The 22,200-nt window shown below is 42.2% G+C and overlaps 1 protein-coding gene across 1 annotated transcript in view; it reads left to right on the top strand.

The window, feature by feature from the left end:
• The window catches only part of dcc (DCC netrin 1 receptor), a 354,845-nt gene that overhangs the window by 47,182 nt on the left and 285,463 nt on the right, over positions 1-22,200 (top strand). The window contains exon 5 of the mRNA XM_047372294.1: positions 8,461-8,672. Within this exon, the coding sequence (XP_047228250.1) occupies positions 8,528-8,672 (145 nt within the window). The 5' untranslated portion in view covers positions 8,461-8,527. The remainder of the gene's footprint in view (positions 1-8,460; positions 8,673-22,200) is intronic.

Raw genomic sequence — 22,200 nt, 5'->3', positions numbered from 1 at the left:
TTGTTACTGTGTCAGGATGGTCTGTACATGTGCAGAGATTTAACTGAAACTAAATTAGTTATTGTGTTTTGCTCCATGTCTGCATAAACAGCTTAGGGGGAATCTTTAAATATAAATATGATCCTGTAATTTAAAGAAATTCACTTCCTAAAGTTCTGAGCAGGTCTGCTAAATATGTTGTATGCTTTAAGCCTGCTGCACATGATCTGTATGCTTGTTGTAGTAAATTATAATAAAAATGGTTCTGAACAATTACTTAAAATATGGATTTTTTTCCCCAAATATTTCTTACATGAAAAATTTTAATTAATATTAAAATACAAAGTACAAAATTGCAGATAAATAAAGAAGGAACTTATAAATTTTGTTTACCATGGCCATGAGTAGATTTAAACCAAATATTATTAAATAAGTTTAATTAAAAAAATTAAGTGGAGGTGAAACGCAAAAACATAAAAACCTAAAATAAAAGTTTTTCATTGCCGTGAGATTTACTCCTGATTTTTATTTTTACATTTAATTTTTGGTTTGAATTAACAATAAAATCAAAATAAAAACTAATTGCAAAAGCAAAAAGCAACCAAACATTTTGTATTTCCTACGTTTAAGCAAGAGTATAATAATAACCTTATTTTTCATTCAAACAATAAACAGTGTTTTTAAATTTTATGAATTGATAAAAAAAGCATCTTATATTTAAAGACAATTTTAAAATAAAATCAAGAAAGAAGAGCAAAATTATGCAACCAATTTTATTCTCGGCCATAAGAAGTTTATAAGAAAAGTGAGCACCAGAATTATTCATACCCCTGGCAGAATTGAATTTAAAACAAACTGTTTTTATTTACATTTAATGAAAAAAATCCTTATAATGTTAATCTGTCTCATTAATAAATTGAAAAGCTCCTTGGCATTAAAGCAGCCAAACTCTTTTTATATTGACTGAGCATGTTTGCTCCATGTTTGCTTTAATATTTTCATGGTTTGTTTTGGTGATGAGCTCTGAGTCTTTGAGGTCGGAAGGCCTCTTTGCTATCACCCTAATCTTTAGCTGCCTCCAAAGATTTATATTAGTTTGGACACACCTTCTCATTCAAAGAGTTTTCTTTATTTTCATGACTATGGATATTGTAGCTTCACACTGAAGGCATCAAAACTATGAATGAACACATGTGGAATTATATACTGAACAAAAAAGTGTGAAACAACTGAAAATATGTCTTATATTCTAGGTTCTTCAAAGTAGCCACCTTTTGCTTTGATTACTGCTCCACACACTCTTGGTATTCTGTTGATGAGCTTCAAGAGGTCGTCACCTGAAATGGTTTTCCAACAGTCTTGAAGAAGTTCCCAGAGATGCTTAGCACTTGTTGGCCCTTTTGCCTTCACTCTGCGGTCCAGCTCACCCCAAACCATCTCGATTGGGTTCAGGTCTGGTGACTGTGGAGGCCAGGTCATCTGGCGCAGGACCCCATCACTCTCCTTCTTGGTCAAATAGCCCTTACACAGCCTGGAGGTGTGTTTGGAGTCATTGTCCTGTTGAAAAATAAATGATGCTGCTGCAAGATGCTGTGGTAGCCATGCTGGTTCAGTATGCCTTCAATTTTAAATAAATCCCCAACAGTGTCACCAGCAAAGCACCCCCACACCATCACACCTCCTCCTCCATGCTTCACGGTGGGAACCAGGCATGTAGAGTCCATCCGTTCACCTCTTCTGCGCCACACAATGACACTTTGGTTGGAACCAAAGATCTCAAACTTGGACTCATCAGACCAAAGCACATATTTCCACTGGTCTAATGTCCATTCTTTGTGTTCTTTAGCCCAAACAAGTCTCTTCTGCTTGTTGCCTGTCCTCAGCAGTGGTTTCCTAGCAGCTATTTTACCATGAAGGCCTGATTCACACAGTCTCCTCTTAACAGTTGTTCTAGAGATGTGTCTGCTGCTAGAACTCTGTGTGGCATTGACCTGTTCTCTAATCTGAGCTGCTGTTAACCTGCGATTTCTGAGGCTGGTGACTCGGATGAACTTATCGTCCGCAGAAGAGGTGACTCTTGGTCTTCCTTTCCTGGGGCGGTCCTCATGTGAGCCAGTTTCTTTGTAGCGCTTGATGGTTTTTGCGACTGCACTTAGGGACACTTTCAAAGTTTTCCCAATTGTTTGGACTGACTGACCTTCATTTCTTAAAGTAATGATGGCCACTCGTTTTTCTTTACTTAGCTGCTTTTTTCTTGCCATAATACAAATTCTAACAGTCTATTCAGTAGGACTATCAGCTGTGTACTGTATCCACCTCCTGCACAACACAACTGATGGTCCTAACCCCATTTATAAGGCTTGAAATCCCTCTTATTAAACCTGACAGGGCCCACCTGTGAAGTGAAAACCATTTCAGGTGACTACCTCTTGAAGCTCATGAACAGAATGCCAAGAGTGTGTGGAGCAGTAATCAAATCAAAAGGTGGCTACTTTGAAGAACCTAGAATATAAGACATATTTTAATATATAATAATAATAATCCTAACAAGAAATCAGAGAAATCACTTAAAAAGTCCTTGTTATATTTCGGAGGACAGTAGACAAAGGCACACAGCCCAGGATCAGAATGGTTTAGCTCAAATAAAGTCACCTCGAACTTGACGGTGAAAGTGGTGCAGTGCGTGGCTTACATTTAAAACGCTTCTTGTAAACAACCGCCGTTCCTCCTCCGCATCTGGATGTCCGAGGGAACTTAAACAGGAACACCCAGGCGGTAAAGGTTCCACAAACTCACTGGAGTCACCATCCTCAATCCAGGTCTCTGTTATGCAGAGGAAATCCAGGCCGCAGGAAGTGATGAAGTCTCTCAGGATGAAAGTTTTGTTTCCTAGAGATCTGGCGTTCACCAGGCCGAACCTGGCGGGAACCGTGGCCTGCGGTTCGGCAGACCCAGGGACCCAAGGTGGCGTCCTCAAACTCCGCGGGTTAGCTCCACACTGACGGAACCCAGAGAAGTAAGGGGGGCGTGACCAAGGGCGTGCATCCATGCTGGAGACAAACATCAAGCAGGGGTCGATGGGATCCAGAAGACGCCGTGGCACAGAGGAAAACAGTAATCCATTCCTTACCAGGGAAATGGAAGTGGATCGTGACAGTAACATTTTAAGTTTGACATGCCGCCCACCGTGCTTACAGCGGTGATGGCGGCATTTTCGCCCAGAGGACAAAGCCGGTGGCCAGAAAAAGCGAGTTGGAAAATGTGGGGGCAAAGTTTTATGCCCACCATAGTCAACCACACCTAGACTTTTAACTTGAAATTGAATATCCAGGAGAGATTGGCGATCATACACTAGCAGAGACTTAATGCACACTACAAAACATGAAAACAAAAGAAACACAAACAAAATGGTGAAAGACCGACGGCCCGCCAAACACACTGGCGCCATCTTGCCAAGACTAACCCTAACATTGTTCATGATGCACGTCGCCATCTTCTGCCAGACTATCCAGCGTCAGCTTCATGTCGCCGTAGATCAGTGGAAACAAAAGCAACTGAGCTGGGAACTGTAAAGGTAAATAAATTTTGAAACTTCAGATGTTGAGCTTTATAGAGAACAACAGGATGAAGCTGGGAGTCTTCTGTGGAGGAACATCAAGCATCGTGTTTAATTTAGCCTGCTCCCGCTGCACCAGTGAGCTTCTTCCAATAAGAGACGGCATGTTGGTGCGTGTCAGCCGCAGCCTTCACAAAGCAGGCTTTTAATTTCCCGTCCGATATTAATATCCGCTCTCAGACGGACTCTTTGTGAGGTTTCATTATCTGCCCTCCGGCGGTGCTGCTGTGGAGATCTCTGCCGCTGATGAAATCATAACCGGAGAAAATAATCTGCACTGAGAAAAGAAAAATTTACAAAAGAAGAGGAAGATTTGATTCCTTTAAATAGACGTCCAGGTGAAAGTTTACCTGCAGCAGGTGGATTTTGAATTGAAATGATCAAAGTGATTCCCTCAAGTGATTAAAAGACATTTTTAAACCAAACATTTTTTAATAATTTACTGAAGGTATCATAATTTCAGCTGTTTATGTTTAATTTCAAGTGTTTTTCTTTAAGTATGAACTCATCTTACCGATCATAGTTTATGGAGATATGCTTTGAGCCTCAGCATCTGGTAGGTACTCGGGTATCATTACTGACCAGAATCTGTTGGCAATGTCTCTAAACTGAGTTAGGGATATTTGGCTATGCACTATAACCTTTACAGGTTAAGTTACTGTGACCTTCTCTAAAATGTTAAATGAAAATGTCCACCTGTTCAGTGTTTCAGTAATTTTTACACAACCTGCTGTTCCTTAACAAGGACCTTAACGGTAAAATTCCCAACAGGTGTTTTGTACATTTACAGGTGTTTCTGTAAATTTCCTGGTTCCTGGAATTGGTATTTAAACATTCCTCCTCATCATGCTGTTCACATTTTGACATCATGAGACCAGGATGACACGGAACATCTGATCAACAGAACCGCGTCGTAAACAGGATGTTCTCAGTCGGATGTCAACACTGAGATTAGAGTCACTGAGAATTTCAGCAGGTTGCAACAGATACAGAGAGACTGGAAGAGTTACAGAAAGGCGTAGAAGTGGACGTCCTATAGACACATCCCAAACTGATGACTGGATCATTGTGAACAGGGCCCTGCAGAACCGGATGATGAATGCCCTTAAACTCCAGGCACATTTAAGGGAGGTCAAAGGCACCCAAGTCAGACCATTAGAAACCGTTTACATCAGCTTGATGTGCGTGGTAGACGACCTGCAAGGGTACCTGACCATGCCACCCAGAACAGGCATTATCGTCTTGCCTGGGCCGGGGAGCCACTACGCTGGCGAGGGGCCAATGGTGTCATATGTGGCTGTTGTTTGGTTGGACCAATGCGCAGACGGAGACTCGCGAGTAGGATGGTGAGTTGAAGAGCTGTTTAATAATAATAAAAAGTAGCAAACTACTTACAAGGGTAACAAGAACATAGACATGGAAGCAAGTACCAAACAAGGAAGCATACAATGTAGCCTTCAGGGATTCTAACAGGAGGAACCAGCAAGGAACAATGAAAACCAGGACGCTAATATACTGAGGGAAGTGAAGTATGAATCAATGAACCAGGAGAGGAGCTAATCAGGAGAATGTGAGACAGCTGGGGACCAGGGATGCAGGAGAACTGAGGGAGAGAGACTAATAAACACAGAAGAGCTGGGAGTACAAGGAAGTAACCAGAACACATCTAAATGAACTGAAGCAAGTAAACAATGAAACTAACTAAAGAACATAAACAGGAGGGAACAAGATCTAAAAGGAAATGTAACTAGACACTAGAAAGTAACAAAAACTAAACAAGACATCCACTAGACCTGAATGAACAGCAAACACCTGGCTGAGAAAAGCAAACAAAACACTGACACTGGCTGAGAAGGAAAACTCTCTGATGAAAGACGATTCACACTGAACAGAAATCATGGCTGCCAACGATGCTGGAGACGTCAAGGAGAGTGCTATGCATCAGCCACTGTTGTCACCAAACCAGCCTGTGGTGGTGGTGGTGTTACAGTGTGGGGAGGTGGGTCTAGTCAAAACAGAACTGCTCTACACTGTAAATGGTACAGTGACAAGCCCATACTGCCTGAATAACATCATTAATCCAGTCTTTGTGCCCCTGCATGAACAACACAGGCCTAATTTCATCTTCATGGACGACAATGATCCAGATCATGGAAGTCTCATCATTAGGGACCGGCTGCTGGAGACTGGGGTACCTGGAACAGAATAAAGAAGACAGGAGAAAACTACTGTATACAGCGTTCATATTTCACCATGGCTGTAGACTCTTTGCTCTCAGCTTTGGCACAGAACGGGAAGAATCCTGGACAAGCCCCCAAGACATTTTAGATTAAATGTAAATGATGCTAGAAAACTAAAATCAAGTTTGTTTTTCCTTTCTGGTTAATCATTTTTCTGTTGCTTTTTCTGTTTTTAAAGTGTCTTATATCAAACCAAAAACTTTTTGCAGTTGGATGAATTGCACCATTAAAGGGGGATATAAAGATGGAGTTAAAGGCTACAAATTGTTGTGACTGCGAAGAAGTTTGTTAAACAAGCTTGTTTCTTTTAAATTTTACTTCACTTTTGTTAAATTAGTAACGGGGAGTGTTGTAGGACTTTAACCAATTTTAAAACTGTAAAAACCAGATAACTTTCTTGTTTATGTAAAAACTTTTATACCAAAAGGTGCCAATTTGTTTGCATGGGAATCTGACTTATTTTGTTAGTCTGACCTCCAGCTTGACTGACAGAAGTTGTGGTAGATTGGGCTGCTGTCTGATAATTAACATGCCATCATCTGCATTGTGCTCTAATTAGTTCCTATTGGAGAATGGCTCAGCATGGGATAAAGAATGTACTGTTGTAGCAACAAAGACACAGATGAACACACAGATCTATGGCCACGCAGCACCAGGGATGTAGTGTTTAGTCTGCAGTGAGTTCAGTCTGATAATCAGTAATTAGCTACCTGTCAGTCTGTGTGTTGGTAGTAATCAGCTGATCAGGAGCAGACGGGCAGGACGATGTGAAATCATTGCTGGTCTCTCACTCAGACTGAAGATTGCTACATTTTCACCTACAGTAAAATATCCTTTAACCCCTCTGACTCAGTGCATGGGGACACATCAGTGGACCTCAATGAGTCAGAGACAAATTGTGACCCAATAAGCCAGGCTGTTCATTAAGTTTACAGATGTGTGCTGGGTCTGTTTGTGACAACCCGTTGTTTAGTGCTGCAGAGCCGCCATCATTACCTTCATTCCTCTGAAATTAGTTTTCTGGAAATTTGTATTTGGAGTTGATCATTGGAGGAATTTGAACGATATGAGGGGCAGAATCAGAACCAAACTTTGACTGTATATTTACAGGTTTATGTTGCAACAAGCAGCTAGAAGAAAACTGACTTATTACAAACACTCCATCATTCCTCTGATTCTAACTGCACCAACATATTTATCTTCATACTTTTATTCCTCTTCATCGATGCAGCCTGATGCTTCTATGAAGTGTTGCTGATTGTTGTCCCTCCTAAACCTGGATCTGTTAGATCATCGATCCTTAGATACTCTCCACAGATCCATGTTGAGCCAGTCTCTACAAAAAACCCAACTGGGTTGAACTGATCTGTAAGCCTGAGGTAAGATACTAACTACGTCTGAGCTCTCAAAAACATCCTGATCCCATCACTGCATGAGCACTATTCATTTAAATTAAACGATTTCTAGACGAGGCAAGTTTATTTATATAGCACATTTCAGCAACAACTCAAAGTGCTTTACATGATGAACAAATTACATCACAGTGACATGATAAAATCTAGTTTTAACCCTTTTATTAATTTACTCAATGCTTTTAGGTTCGTTTTCCCTGGGACAGAGCCAACTCCTTAAAACTGTTCTGACCCATTATGTGTCTCGATAATAGGGGAATATTCCTTTTAAAACTAGTCCATGTCTGGACCAAGAGTCAGAGACTTCCTGGTCCTTACTACAACTAGAATCAGACCATAACCTTCAGATGACTAAGAACAAACAGAATAAATACACTAAATTTAAATAAAGACATTTTGTAAGGTAAATTGGAGTGGTGTGGATGGATAGATGGATAGATGGATGGAAAGAAGGATAGAGATACATATATATGTATATAGATAGATCTCTTTAAACTGATTATATTCATTAATAATAGATTAAATAGTTGTTTTTGCTGTTAAACTGGATTTATTATCTCGGATATGAATAATAATGCTTCAGTACAAACTCTGTGCACTTCCTGTTGTCACCAAAGGGGGCAGTACAGTTCAGCCAATCTCTCTCCAGGAGCTGTGTCTCCTCTTCCTGCCTGAAGCTCCTCTCAGTCCCACTCCTCTCCTCCGTTCCCATCATTCCCACTCCGGGCTTTCCCTCCTTCCACTTTAGATCAATGGCTCCATGCTCTGTCAGGGTCTCTCTCCCCTCTCTCTCTCTCTCCAGCTGGATGTTTCTGAAGGAGAAAAGGAGAGAGAGAGTCCGACTCCGTCCTCCTCTCCTACCGACCCGCTCCGTCAGTCCTGGCTGGCAGACGGAGCAGACCTCCAGGAAGGCGGTGCAGATCGCGGCGCTCCTGCAGCTGTGTGAATGGAAGCAGGAGCAGGAATGATGGAGACTCTGCCTTCTTAGTTTCTGGAACTTATTTCCATTACTCCTGAAATAAAAGGAGGAAAACTGGTTGTCTCTGCTGGAGTTTTATTTTTATTTTTTTATTTTATTTTTTTGGGTCGAATCTGGGAGATCAGAGGAATTTTGGTTTTGGGGAGAGGAGAGGTTGTTTTCACCTCTTCATCTTCCTCTTCCTCCAGCCTTTTTTTCTTCATGTTTTCTAACTGATCGCTGGATTCTGTGTAGGATTTGGGAAAAATCCTCTGGATTGGGAGCATTTTTCCTGAACTCAGAGGGACTGGAGCTGGGCAGCATGGAGCTGAGTGCGGATGGATGTACTGAGGATGTTTGGAGGCGGCTGCTGGCTCCTCGGATGAAGATCAGGATGAGGAGGAGGACAGGAAGAATCTGCCTGCTGCTGCTCTGCTGGCTGCTGGGAGCTCAAAGCTCAGCCCAGGGTGAGGAACACACACCTCCATCCTGCAGTTTGAGTGTGTTCATGATGAGTGGAGGTCTTACTGGTTCTGCTGGTTTGGGTGTGTGTGATCTGACTGATTTCATAGCTCTTTCAGTTTCTCGTTCTACCTTAACTGGATTTTTTTTGGCTCCTGCTGTTTTTAATGGTTCTGCTCAATGGGCTTGTTTGATGTTAGAGGCTCCTGGTTGGTGTTCAGCATTTTTCTTTCACACAGGTGGAGGTGTTGGTCTTAAACAGGTGTGCTGACTGGCTCTGACCAGGTCTCACTGGTTCTGACCATGCATGTTGCTCCTTTAGTTGTTCTGAGCAGACTGTGAGGGATATTTGCTGCAAATCTGTTTGATGTGCACTTTACCGCAGGACTTATCGCAGCCGGATGTTGAAAGTAGGCATGGTCCGGTTTCTGGTGTCAAGTTAAAAATACTGTCCCTATGATTTTAAATCCTTTAAATGGGATCCAGGAGAATGTGCTGGAGAAACCAGAGAACTGCAGCTGCATTGGACTAAGACTAACCCATCCCCCCACGTGTTGCCACACACTGACTGTCAGCTGGCTGAAAAAAGGCTCCTACACCCTTCCTTTGCTTACAAAAAACACAATTACAGGTGATTGGAAATATTTCCCGTTGCCAAAGAGATGGACAGTTACACTAAATGAGCGCCCCCTATCTTTCTTATTAACGTTGCACTGTTTCAAAGCTGCTGCTGAAAACTACAGGAAGCATGTCCTACAGGAGCAGATAGCCTGACTAACTGCTGTTAGCTCAGGCACGGTGTTACATTTGGGTCATTTTCAGACTGTTAGGATTTAAACTCCAGACCAACATAAGTTCTGAAAGAATGTATTCACCTAATACCTCATACCTGCTCAACAGATCAAGTGGTTTAAATATAACTCTGTCATCTCTTGTCATCATCGTTGCTTTTTCATCACAATCAGCTTTTCACAGTTATTGATTTTAGATGACTGCTGAGATGCCACCATGAAGGATCCAGTTGAGGGTAAGGTAGTGGTTCCCAGGTTCTGGAGTAGAAGGTGTGATAAAGTTCCTCCTACTCGGCTGTTTGCTGCGCTGCATCATGGTCCTTGTAGTTTTTTCAAACCATAACAGCCAAATTCTTCAGGCAGAACCAAAACACACTTAACAAATAAATGCTGACGGTGCAGTTCTCAACGAAAGTCAATGAAGAAGCAGCTGGCGTGTGAATGTATAAACTGTAGGGTTCTCTTACCTTTTTGTTTGGGTTTTGATGGGTCTGGTTCTGAGTTTACCAGGTTAGCACCGGTTTTTACCATCTGTTGGAAAGTTCCACAAATATCCCCAAGGAACCCCAAAGAAAGGCCTCCCGCCTTTATTCTGCTACTCTTTGCTGCAACAATATAAAGATGATCTGCTACATGTGGCCCAGATTCGGTATCAATGGGATTGCATTTAGAATATCTGTAAACATGAGTTAATAATGGTGTAATATAGTTTCCACATCTGAGATCAGCCTCCTGCTGTCAATGAAAATCATTCAAACCCTTTAATTAAGTTAACTGATGGTGTGAGAGCGTGCTGCTGATGTAGCTGCAGGATCAGCTGCTACTCACTGCGTGTTTGTGCTGCAGCACAGATTAAAGCCGTATTTATCTGCTGGGATGCAGCAAACGATCCGACGCGCTGCCCTTGCAATTCGCTTCCCGAAACCCGATTCAACACCAACTGGAGGTGGTCCGGATCATTCTCAGAGCTGCTGGTGGTTTCACTGATTGGGTCCCACGCTTCAACTGAGGTGGAGTAATTATCAGGAGCAGTGGGGGATGTGATGGGATACATCTCTGATCAAACTGGTTTACAAAAAGGGGAAAATCCTCCTGCTTGTGAACTTCAGAAATGATCTGTAGCAGTGAGGATGATGATGATAATTAACCATCTGCTTGTACTGGAACCAGTTACTCTGAGAAGGTGGCAGTCACTAACTCATGGCCCACAAGTCCAGCCCATCCATGCTGTAGAGTATTAACGCTGATATTCATGACAACCAGATGCAGGATTCTGCTGTGGTGTGGCTCAGAAAATGTTCTGTGGTGTCTTAGCCTGCAAAGAGAGGATGTTCTGCTTTTAGAGACCCGGTTCTAAGTGCTGATTGGTTCTGAGAATATAATTAAAAACGGGTAAGAATGTAGCTGCCAGAATAGATGGGATCAATGAGTGAAGAGGTGCTGAGCAGGGTTAACGATTCTTTGCTGAATTTGTAATCATGATTGTTCTGAAATCTTTTTCCAGTTGAAACTTAAATGATTTTTTATGTTGAAGTTGGACCTTTTAAAGTTGCTGAGTAGAAATTATGGATTGTGTTTCATTGGATTTTGATTTTGGTCTTTCTTCTTATTTATGTAACATAGATTCACAGCAAATGGCACCCAAGGGCTTTTTTCAGAACAAACTGATCCAATACTGAAATACATGGTCAACTCACTCTGACCAGATTCAACGTTAGTTACATACAGTTCTATTGGATCCTGCTTTTAAAGGCTTGCAGTCCAGCTCAGTTTATTGTTCCGGTTAATAAACAGTTTTCTGTCTAAACCAGGAGTCTGCAACATTTACAGCCCAGGAGCCATTTTTACCTTCGGTCCAGCCGAAGAAAATATGTTCAGTTACGCACAAACACAATATGACTCAGAACAAAATAGCTGCTTTTTATAATACTTACTATAGAATGTTGTAGATTTTTAACTTTAAAGGTTCAATACATTTTCTCCAATGGGACATTAAATTATATAAAATTAGGTCAAAAAGCACATAGTTTGCAGCATGTTGACAGAAAATGGCTTCATTAAAAAATAATATTCCTCACTCTCTTAGTGTGGAAATGTTATGCATATACACTCATCGGCCACTTTATTAGGTACACCTTGCTAGTACCAGGTTGGACCCCCTTTTGCCTTCAGATCTGCCTTAATCCTTGGTGGCATAGATTCAACAAGGTACTGGACACATTCCTCAGAGAGTTTGGTCCATATTGACATGATAGCATCACACTGTGGTCATAAAGGGATGGACATGGTCAGCAACAATACTCAGGTAGGCTGTGGCGTTGACACGATGCTCAGTTGGTACCAAGGGGCCCAAAGTGAGCCAAGAAAATATCCCCCACACCATTACACCACCACCACCAGCCTGAACCGTTGATACAAGGCAGGATGGATCCATGCTTTCATGATGTTGACACCAAATTCTGACCCTACCATCTGAATGTCGCAGCAGAAATTGAGACTCATCAGACCAGGCAACGTTTTTCCAATCTTCTATTGTCCAATTTTCTCTTTTTCGGATCATTCTCTGTAAACCCTAGAGATGGTAGAGCGTGATAATCCCAGTAGATCAGCAGTTTCTAAAATACTCAGACCAGCCCATTTGGCACCAAACAACTATGCCATGTTCAAAGTCACTTAAATCACCTTTCTTCCCCATTCTGATGCTCGGTTTGAACTGCAGCAGATCGTCTTGACCATGTCTACATGTCTAAATGCATTGAGTTGCTGCCATGTGATTGGCTGATTAGAAATTTATGTTAACGAGAAGTTGGACAGGTGTACCTAATAAAGTGCCCAGTGAGTGTATTTGTTATCCATATATTTCATTAAAACACCTAGAAGAAACTGCTAAAGCTAGATTTTTAAAATTATCTTTGCATTTTAAAAAACCTCCTCAGTTCTTTAGAACCATGGTGGAGGTTGCAGACCTCTGGTCTAAGGAGACCAACTGACTGCATCCAGTCAATGACCTCAAAGCAGTTTGAGAGCAGACACAAATAAAACCCAAAAGCTCTGATCCAGGAGGAACATCTAGGGGTCGGGACTGAAGATGTTTCTGGTGACCAAAATGAGCCGAACTCCAACATCAACAACTCATATGTCCCAGTCACCTTTCTCATTTTAGTCCTGCTGCCTCTGTGAGCTCACAGACTCCTCTGGTTCTGGTCATTTAGTTAGTCTTCTCACCACGCATTAGTGTCTAATTAATACTTGCACTTACTGCCAGTCTGAAGGAAGGTTGGTTTCCATCAAGATGAAGTGATGTGGTGGGATTAGTTTTACTAAGAGCGAATCTACAGAAATATTCAATATACAAGATTCTCCCCCCATAATTTCCAAATTCAACTGCCAGTAGAAATCACCTGATGTACAGCTGTTGGTGCTGCTTGGTTCTTTCTTGTGAGTCTGAAACAGAAATGGGTTGGAATTAAATGACCCCGATCCATTAATGAATCTACATGCTTATATGTGAGTGATATAAGCATGTAGATTTCTGCCACCTGTGCGACCCCTTCTCTTTTCCAACGGTTATAATCAGTCTGTCAGAGAGAGGTACCCCAATCCTTGTGGTTTTTAGTATAACAATGGCCACCAGTGGGCTCTACATGGACAAACTTTATCAGTTCATTATTTTACTTGGTACCCCTAAACATAGCCCATTCTAAAATGTCCAAACTCTAACAATTAGTAGTTTATTCTAACCTCCCCAACAACCCGTACCATTCCAAACCCTTTGTGAAGTGCCTTGAGACGACATGTGTTGTGAATTGGCGCTATATTAATAAAACTGAATTGAATTGATTAAATAACAACATAAAGCATGAAAAGATGGAAGAAGGAATGATGTTTAAACGTTCAAAAATAAAACGATTTATTTAAAGTTGAAATACAGAAGCTGAACTGAACAGACTTGAGCATTCACATAGGGCATTCACTCTGCATTCACTCTGCATTCACATGGATCACTCACTCTGCATTCACATGGATCACTCACTCTGCATTCACATGGAGCATTCACATGGAGCATTCACTCTGCATTCACATGGAGCATTCACTCTGCATTCACATGGAGCATTCACTCTGCATTCACATGGAGCATTCACTCTGCATTCACATGGAGCATTCACTCTGCATTCACATGGAGCACTCACTCTGCTTTCACATGGAGCATTCACATGGAGCATTCACATGGAGCACTCACTCTGCATTCACATGGAGCATTCACATGAAGCATTCACTCTGCATTCACATGCAGCATTCACTCTGCATTCACATGGAGCATTCACTCTGCATTCACATGGAGCATTCACTCTGCATTCACACATACATCTCCATCATAGAATAGTATCACTGGTTGAGCTGCCGTTAGGTTTCCTCAGTTGTACATGTTCTATTGTTCTGTTATCTAATGATTTTATTTTTTTCAGTAGTTTTTGTTGTGAATGTTACTTGAATCTGTTCTTTTTTGTCTTTCTTCTCTTTCAACCTCTGTTAAATTAAACTGTATGAAACTTCTTTGCAGATTAAATCTGATTAACAGAAAAATGCAGTTTTAAAGATGAGATCAGATTTTTGCTTCTCAGTTGGTCATCAGAGTAAATGAGTCTGTTTGTAATAAATATTCTGTATAATTTACTAAACCTTTATTTGAAGATAAATGTAAATGTTTTCTGTGAATCTTTAGACAATTGGATCAACACTGTTGGTGGTTTTTGATGCTGGGTGCTCATTAATTGGTAATTACGACTCTCGGACTTTTATCTTTTCCAACCGTCTGTTTCCTTCTGGGAGTTTCCCCTCTGCTGATGCACAAACTGGCTTTAAATATTTGACACCATGTCTTATAATGTTCCTCAATTTCTGCTGCATCTGCTCAGGTTTTTAAATCAAGATGACAAATTTCTTAAAGTTCTTTGGAATATTAAGTTTGTAATTTATCTCAGAAATAAATCTATAAAAATATCCAGTAGAAAACAGTTTTAAACTCTCTGCAGGTGATCTTCCCTCCACTCAGACGTTGCAGACAAATGATGATGAATGGAGAGGTGGATGAATTGAAGGAGAGGTGAATACATCATGTTTGTTGCTGCTGGATCCGTGTTATTAGATTATTCCCGGTGAGTTTTAACCTCCATGACTCATCATTAAACTCGACCCGAGGCCGATGATCCCTACTGGGCCGAGGATTCATCTCTAAAACGGAGGGAAGGCCTAACTTTCTTTGGGCTGACGTAGCTCCATAAGTTCTGAACGTTCATCCAGACTCGGGTTTGTAAAGGAGCCCAAAATGAGCGGGAGCCCAGATTTTCCTATCAGTTACTGTGGACTGAGCTGTTGGTGGATAACAGCACACACTAATGATGGCAGACTGAGGTTCTTAAGCAGCTGATTCAACAGGAGAGCCGGACCTTCTCTGACTCAGCTGAAAGCCTCTGGATCAGTTTGGAAAAATAATAAATATTTTTCCAATCTTTCACATAGGCGTACTTCCTAAACCAAATCCGAACTAGCAGTGAGGATGACAGGAGGAAAACCACAGCACAACAACAGAAATACAGCCAGTACGTTCCTAGAACTTGCAGGTTATGTTCCAGAACCTGAAGGGCACTTTCAGGGGCGGGGTGGTTTTATGAGATCACTTCTAATCCTGAAACTTTCTGGAATTCAGAGGTTAATGTTTCAGCGTAGAGTTTATATCCTGGAGCTTAAATGTTGCATCCTGGGTTCCACAGGTGTTTTGGAGCCTACAGGTTGTGTTCTAGATACTAGAGGCTGTGTTCTGGATCCTAAGGGTTGTGTTTTGGATCCTACAGGATGTGTTCTGGAGCCTACAGGTTGTGTTGCTTGTGTTTTGGAACAGGATGTATTCCAAAACTCAGGTGGTTAGTTTTGCAATTAAGGCTCTGTTTTTGGTGACCTCTAACCTGGTACTTCCAGGAATTTAGAGGCTACTTTTCAGAGCCAACAGATTATGTTCCACAACATACAGGTAAAAGTTCTGGAACCTGGTGGTTATATTCCAGAACACAGGAGGTCACTTTCAGAACCAGGCTCTATTATTAGGTAACTTGTAATGTGGTGCTTTCTGAAACTTACAGGTTACTTTCAGGAACATAGTACCAGTTTCCACCTTAGCTGGTCTCCAGAAGTAACCGCAGGTTCTGGGACAGTGGGGTCTATTATGTTGGAACATTTTTCAGTTCGTTGACATGGAAATCTCCCCCTCTGAAGATACCCTCACCACAGTCTGGAGAGGTATAAAAACAAACCTGCACCCTCTGGAATAACAGCTAGATGGTGTTTTTATTTAATTTAATATTAGATTTTATTTTATTCTATGGGTATTGGGTGATAAATACTGTTTTCTTGCAGGACTGTGAATTAAAGCCTAAATCCTTGTGGGAAAGTTTAATAGTTTAAGATGTTTTATTTGAGATCACAGTGACCAGCCTGCTGGTGGGGATCATAAACGTCTGAGTTAACTTTTGGTTCCATCTATCAGGAGCTGCTGGTCCAGCGCAGTCTGGGGGCCTCTGGCCTGGGTTAAACAAACACTTTAAGGCCATAAAGAAACTGTATTATCCTCAGGCTGCAGCAACACAATTTATTACAGTGTTGTTGCTGTTTTAAGTTTTTTCTCTTTAAACAAGCAGCAAATAGAAGAGAAAGAGACATTTTATTGCTCCAAACACGAACATTCTGTCTTGTTCCTGCCGTCGTGTTTCCTCCTAACAGTTCAGTGATTGATGGATCCTAGGATTTTGGAAAAGCTTGAGTTGTTTTATCTTCTTACAGAGAGACATTGTTTTAGATTAAATACAGTAATCTGTTATGTGATTTACGTCAAGGTTTGTTATCTGATCATGAATGCGATTCATTCATCTGTAGGACAGTTTTCACCCAGAAATCTGTTCTGACTCCTATTAATCGTACTTGACAACTCCTGCAGGGCTGCTGTTTCTCTGCTGCAGACTGATGCACTCAACTTATATCTTCAAACCTAATCTCTTGCGCTAGATTCAGATGCACGTCAGGTGCTTGCAAACACTATTGTCTGCAGAGAGAAACTTTACGTATTTAGGCGAAATAGTGAAGTGCGGAGCTGCAGTTTCCATTACTGTTTTTTCCGTACCAGTACCTAGTTTTTTGGTCCCTGCTCCTGAGCAGGTCCAACCGGGGCTGAGTCGGGACTACATGTGACGTGAACAGACTGCTGTTCACTGATTGGCCGTGGGACCAGGAATCAGAAGGTTTTTATTGAGACGGTGCAGGGAAACGTTAAAACTCAAGAGCAACTACAATAATATTAAGGACCACAATGGCTGGAGCAGGTCATACATGTAATTTTACCATTAACAGGTCATAAATCATGCCTGAAGGCTGACAGAACAGAAAAAGGACAAATCAGCTTTCTGAATTACATGCAGGCAGAGCGCTGTATGTAATAACATCCTAAACCAGCTGATCACACATAAAATCAACTGTTCAGAGGCACAAACATTTCCCATAAAACAAAACCACCATGAAACAACGTGTTTGGTTCTGACATTTATTGACGGTCCTTCAGAGAACCAGCGTCTGCAGGAGGAGGGAGCAGCTGCCCGTAATCAGATTGCCTGCATCGGGTCAAATGGGAGGAACTCGCTGAATCTGCGGAGCACGAATATGTAATATCCAACCTAAAGCTAACTTCAAAAAGGTCATAAGTCCGCGGTTTTGCGCTTTTAGACCTTGTCCTCGTTATTGCCATGAATAAGATGGCCCCCTTCCACATCGGAACCTCTGGTGATTTTGGAGCCTTATTTAGAAGTTCTGGTTGGGCTGTGGTCCAGATAATTATTACAGTGGACATAAAAAACGTAAATAAGACATTATTTCACATAAATCAATAGAAACGTTATCAGTATTTAGTTTGTTTTTATTTTCTATTTATTTTTTATCATTTCATGCAGATTACTTCAATATGAATTGTGAAACACAGTAACGTTAATAGCAGCACAGCTACACTTATGGCTGGAGGGGGGGTGTCCAAACGAACTTTGGTGCGGTTCGCTTCTGGTGTGAATACGAAGCAGCCTCAATCCGACCCAACTACAGAAAACATACGCCTCTTTGGACTTAACAAGACATCGTACCCAGAGCAAAACTGAACGTTGTACTGAAGTCATGCCTGATCCGCCGTCTGTTGCTTAGCAATGCTGCCGCCAGAATGTTGTGGGTCAGGATCTCAGAGCACGTCCTCTCCTTCGGCTTGCAGCATGCATTCGCTGACGCCGTTTCAAAATTAGAAATGGAACGTCTCAAACCTGTGTTGAATGAGTTGCTCTTCACACTCAGTGATTCTGCAGCTGTAACAACTGTGAAATATGCAGAACAGAAATGCTTCACGCCGGACTTCTATGATAGTTTTCTGTGCTCTGTCCCACCCCTGTCATTTGTCCAATGGGAGCAATGATCGTCACCCATGTGGCTTTGTTTCCAAGTAAGAGTTCACTGCAAAAAGTACAATGTGAAAACGAACCGCACAAAACGAAAAAAATAAAGTCTGTTTTTGGGTCCGGACCAAACAAACGGACCAAAGGACCTTTCTGGTCTGAATACACCCAAAGATTAGGGTAATGACAAGGAGGCCTTCTGAAGCCTTGGAGCTCATCAGTAAAGATAAACCAAAGGAAGTAGAAAGGTGTTTAGCAACAAGAAGAAGGGTTGGATTGATGTCATACCATGAAAGATTGAAGAGTATAAATAATTTCCAACTTACCTTTTTTTTAAAATAAGAATATATCAGATATTTTTTTCAGAATTGATCCAAACCCTAAAACAGCACCTTCCAGAAAAAGAAAATAGTTTAAAAATAATCTCCAGCTCCAGTTTCCACTAAGACGAGTTTTAATATCTTCTCCTCTGCTGCTGCTGCTGGTTTTCAGCCCCCTCATTTCCAGTTGGTTTCAGTCTGTCAGTATTAGTTGCACCATTAATGGATCTGTCTGGTGTGAACGTATGCATCAACCTGCAGCCTACGTCTTCTCCTGTAAATTCATCTCATGCTTCCCTGTTTCTGATGTGTTTCTGCTTTAAATGGAAAAGATGAAAGCCTGAGGTGATCAATAGGTCCTGAACTTCACCGACGCTCCACTCTTCCATCAGTGAGAAGGTATCGATCCGCCAACGACGAGCCTGGTGATCAAACAGCTGCTGATAAGAGGAATTTGTAATTTTCCTACTGATATCAAAGTATTGATCATGAGGCTGAAGGCTGCATGAGATCAGCGTTGCAGTCAGCTGAAGCCAGATCAATCATGTGATCAGTTATGTGCTAATAGAGGTGATTATCTGAGCACCTGATGGTGAAGGTTCTCTGAGCCTGATCCAGTAAAACACATAACTAAAAGCTATACGTCAGATTTAAAATGATTGATTTTGCCAACAGTGTTGATTATATTCCAGACTGAAAGTTTTAGAGCTCCGGGTTTAGAGGCGTATTCCAGTTTGACCCAATCCAATGTGAGTGCTTGATTGTTTGTCCTGTGATGGACTGGAGACCTGTCCAGCGTGACCCCGCCTCTCACCCACTGACCGCTGGAGATAAGCACCAGCTCCACGGTGTGTATAGATGATGGATGTATAGAAGGAAACTGATGGAAACGGACTTTAATGGATTTACTGTAGAACCCATGAACAGTTCTGGTCTGATCTGGTTTGGCCCATTTATTCAAGTGCTTGTTTAGATTTGTGATGTTTCTATTTCCCTGAGGTAGATTCCTTCTTCTACCAAGGTTTTTTATTTCAAGCAGGAAAGCTGTGAGATCAGTTTAGTTTGAATAAACTGGAAACGTTTTTTATTTTTGGATCTCGCTTGGTGTTTGATAACTTGCTCCACAACATTCTAACTCAAAGCCGAACCGAACCTCCATCATACTGCTTTGGAAGTTGAAAAGATGGCGAACCAGACTTTGTGACCTTTGTGGACCTCAGCATGCACTGACTCAGCTGTGTGATCTTACATGGCCTACCACTTCATGGCTGAACTGCTGTTGTCTCCAATCACTTCCTGTTTGTCATGATGCTACTAACAGCTGACTGTGGAATAAAGGTAGTGAGGAAAAGTCCCGGCTGGACTTCCTGCACAGGGAGCATCCTTCCATGGCCTCACGCTGGAGTTCAGCGAGCTCCTGAGAGCGACCCGTTCTTTCACAGATGATTGCAGAAGCTGCTGGAGTTTCTACACCTTCTCCATGGAAGTGATTTGGAGGAGTCGGCTATCTGTCATGGTTTTAATTTTTCTCAGCTGCTGTACTTTCCATAAAAACTCAAAAATGTTCAAATCAAGATTCCAGTTGATCATTTATAGCAGCTACAAGTTCCTGTAATGTTGACTCATTAGTTAACACCAGGAAGAATTAATTCAGTTCCTGCCCCAAAATATGTCTGACTGTTCACTTGATAACGTTTCCCTGTAATGTTTCTCTTACAGATGGAGAACTATGAGGATGTAGTACCTTAAACAACTCTAATCTCAGAAACAATGACCCCGTTACTTTAAATTCACCGAAATCCTTGAAGGCAAACATTCAGAGAGGCGTCGTTAAGATATTTACCTCGCTGAGGTGACTTGCCTACATGCTTCCTGTTTCCTAACGAGATGAAGTGATAAATGCATCTACTGAAACACTCAAACCTGTTGATGAAAAGCTTCTACAAGGTTTTATTCAACAGCAAAAAACATTGAAAGGAAGGAAAATAAAAGCATGACATTTTAATCAAGAATCACATTAAGGCTAAAAGCTGTGAACCTTTTTGTTTAATAAGCAGATGTGAATAATGAAAACAAAGAGGAGAACGTCTTCATTTCCACACATCAAACTTTAATTATTCCAATTAGTCAAGATGTGACTTCTGCATGTTTCCTCCATGTTTTGTGTTTTTATGCTTCTCATCTTCAAACTGGTTTGAACATAGCAGCTGTAGCGTTATAATAATGTCTCTTCAAATGAACGCTGGATCAAACAACTCTGGGTCATTTTAGATTAAAATAAACATCACTTTCATATAATGTCAGTCTGGGTTGGAGGGAATATTAAAACAATAAAGGATGTATTGTAGCAGTTGGGATTTGAACTAAATCAGAACCAGCTTTACTGGCCAAGACTGTGTGAACAAACAAGGAATCTGACTTTGGTTTCCAGCGCTCCCAGCAGTCAGGCAGCAAGTATAAATATATAAACTTAGAGGAAATAATAAAATAATTATTGGGAGCAAGCATTTCTTAATTTGTTAGCAGTTGAATTAAAAGTTGAGAAAAGCTTGATGGAAAAATATTTATTTAACCAGATAAACATAATTTCTGCTCTTTCTGACTGACAGACTTTGCATCTTTACCTCAGAAGAACCGTGTCCATGATCCTTCCCTCATCTCCATGTCTGACTTGTTTAGGTCTTCTGGTGTCTCCATCCATCCTCCATCCATCCAACCGTCCGTCCATCCATCCATCCATCCTCCATCCATCCAACCGTCCGTCCATCCATCCATCCATCCTCCATCCATCCATCCAACCATCCGTCCGTCCATCCATCCATCCATCCTCCATCCATCCAACCGTCCGTCCATCCATCCATCCATCCTCCATCCATCCAACCGTCCGTCCATCCATCCATCCATCCTCCATCCATCCAACCGTCCGTCCATCCATCCATCCATCCAACCATCCGTCCGTCCATCCATCCATCCTCCATCCATCCAACCGTCCGTCCATCCATCCATCCATCCTCCATCCATCCAACCGTCCGTCCGTCCATCCATCCATCCACTCATCCTTCCATCCAACCGTCCGTCCCTCCATCCATCCAACCGTCCGTCCGTCCATCCTCCATCCATCCTCCATCCATCCAACCGTCCGTCCGTCCATCCATCCATCCACTCATCCATCCATCCAACCGTCCGTCCGTCCATCCTCCATCCATCCTCCATCCATCCAACCGTCCGTCCGTCCATCCATCCATCCATCCTCCATCCATCCAACCGTCCGTCCGTCCGTCCATCCATCCATCCATCCTCCTTCCATCCAACCGTCCGTCCGTCCATCCATCCATCCTCCATCCATCCAACCGTCCGTCCATCCATCCATCCTCCATCCAACCGTCCGTCCATCCTCCATCCATCCAACCGTCCGTCCGTCCATCCATCCATCCACTCATCCTTCCATCCATCCACCCATCCATCCATCCATCCATCCACCCATCCATCCATTCATCCATCCATCCATTCGTCTGTTCATTTGTTTATCTGTCCATCCGTCCATCCATCCATCCTCCATCCAACCGTCCGTCCGTCCGTCCGTCCATCCATCATCCATCCACTGATCCTTCCATCCATCCACCCATCCATCCATCCATCCATTTATCCACCCATCCATCCGTCCATCCATCCATCCACCCATCCTTCCATCCACCCATCCATCCATTCATCCACCCATCCGTCCGTCCGTCCATCCATCCATTCATCCACCCATCCATCCATTCATCCACCCATCCTTCCATCCAACCATCCATCCATTCATCCACCCGTCCGTCCGTCCGTCCGTCCATCCATCCATCCTCCATCCATCCAACCGTCCGTCCATCCATCCATCCACCCATCCATCCATTCATCCACCCATCCATCATCCATCCATCCACCATCCTCCATCCATCCTTCCATCCATCC

The sequence above is a fragment of the Girardinichthys multiradiatus genome, chromosome 8 (assembly GCF_021462225.1).
Source record: "Girardinichthys multiradiatus isolate DD_20200921_A chromosome 8, DD_fGirMul_XY1, whole genome shotgun sequence".
Lineage (NCBI taxonomy): Eukaryota > Metazoa > Chordata > Actinopteri > Cyprinodontiformes > Goodeidae > Girardinichthys > Girardinichthys multiradiatus.
The sequence above is the reverse complement of the archived record's forward strand: the minus strand, read 5'-3'. Positions and strand labels throughout refer to the sequence as shown.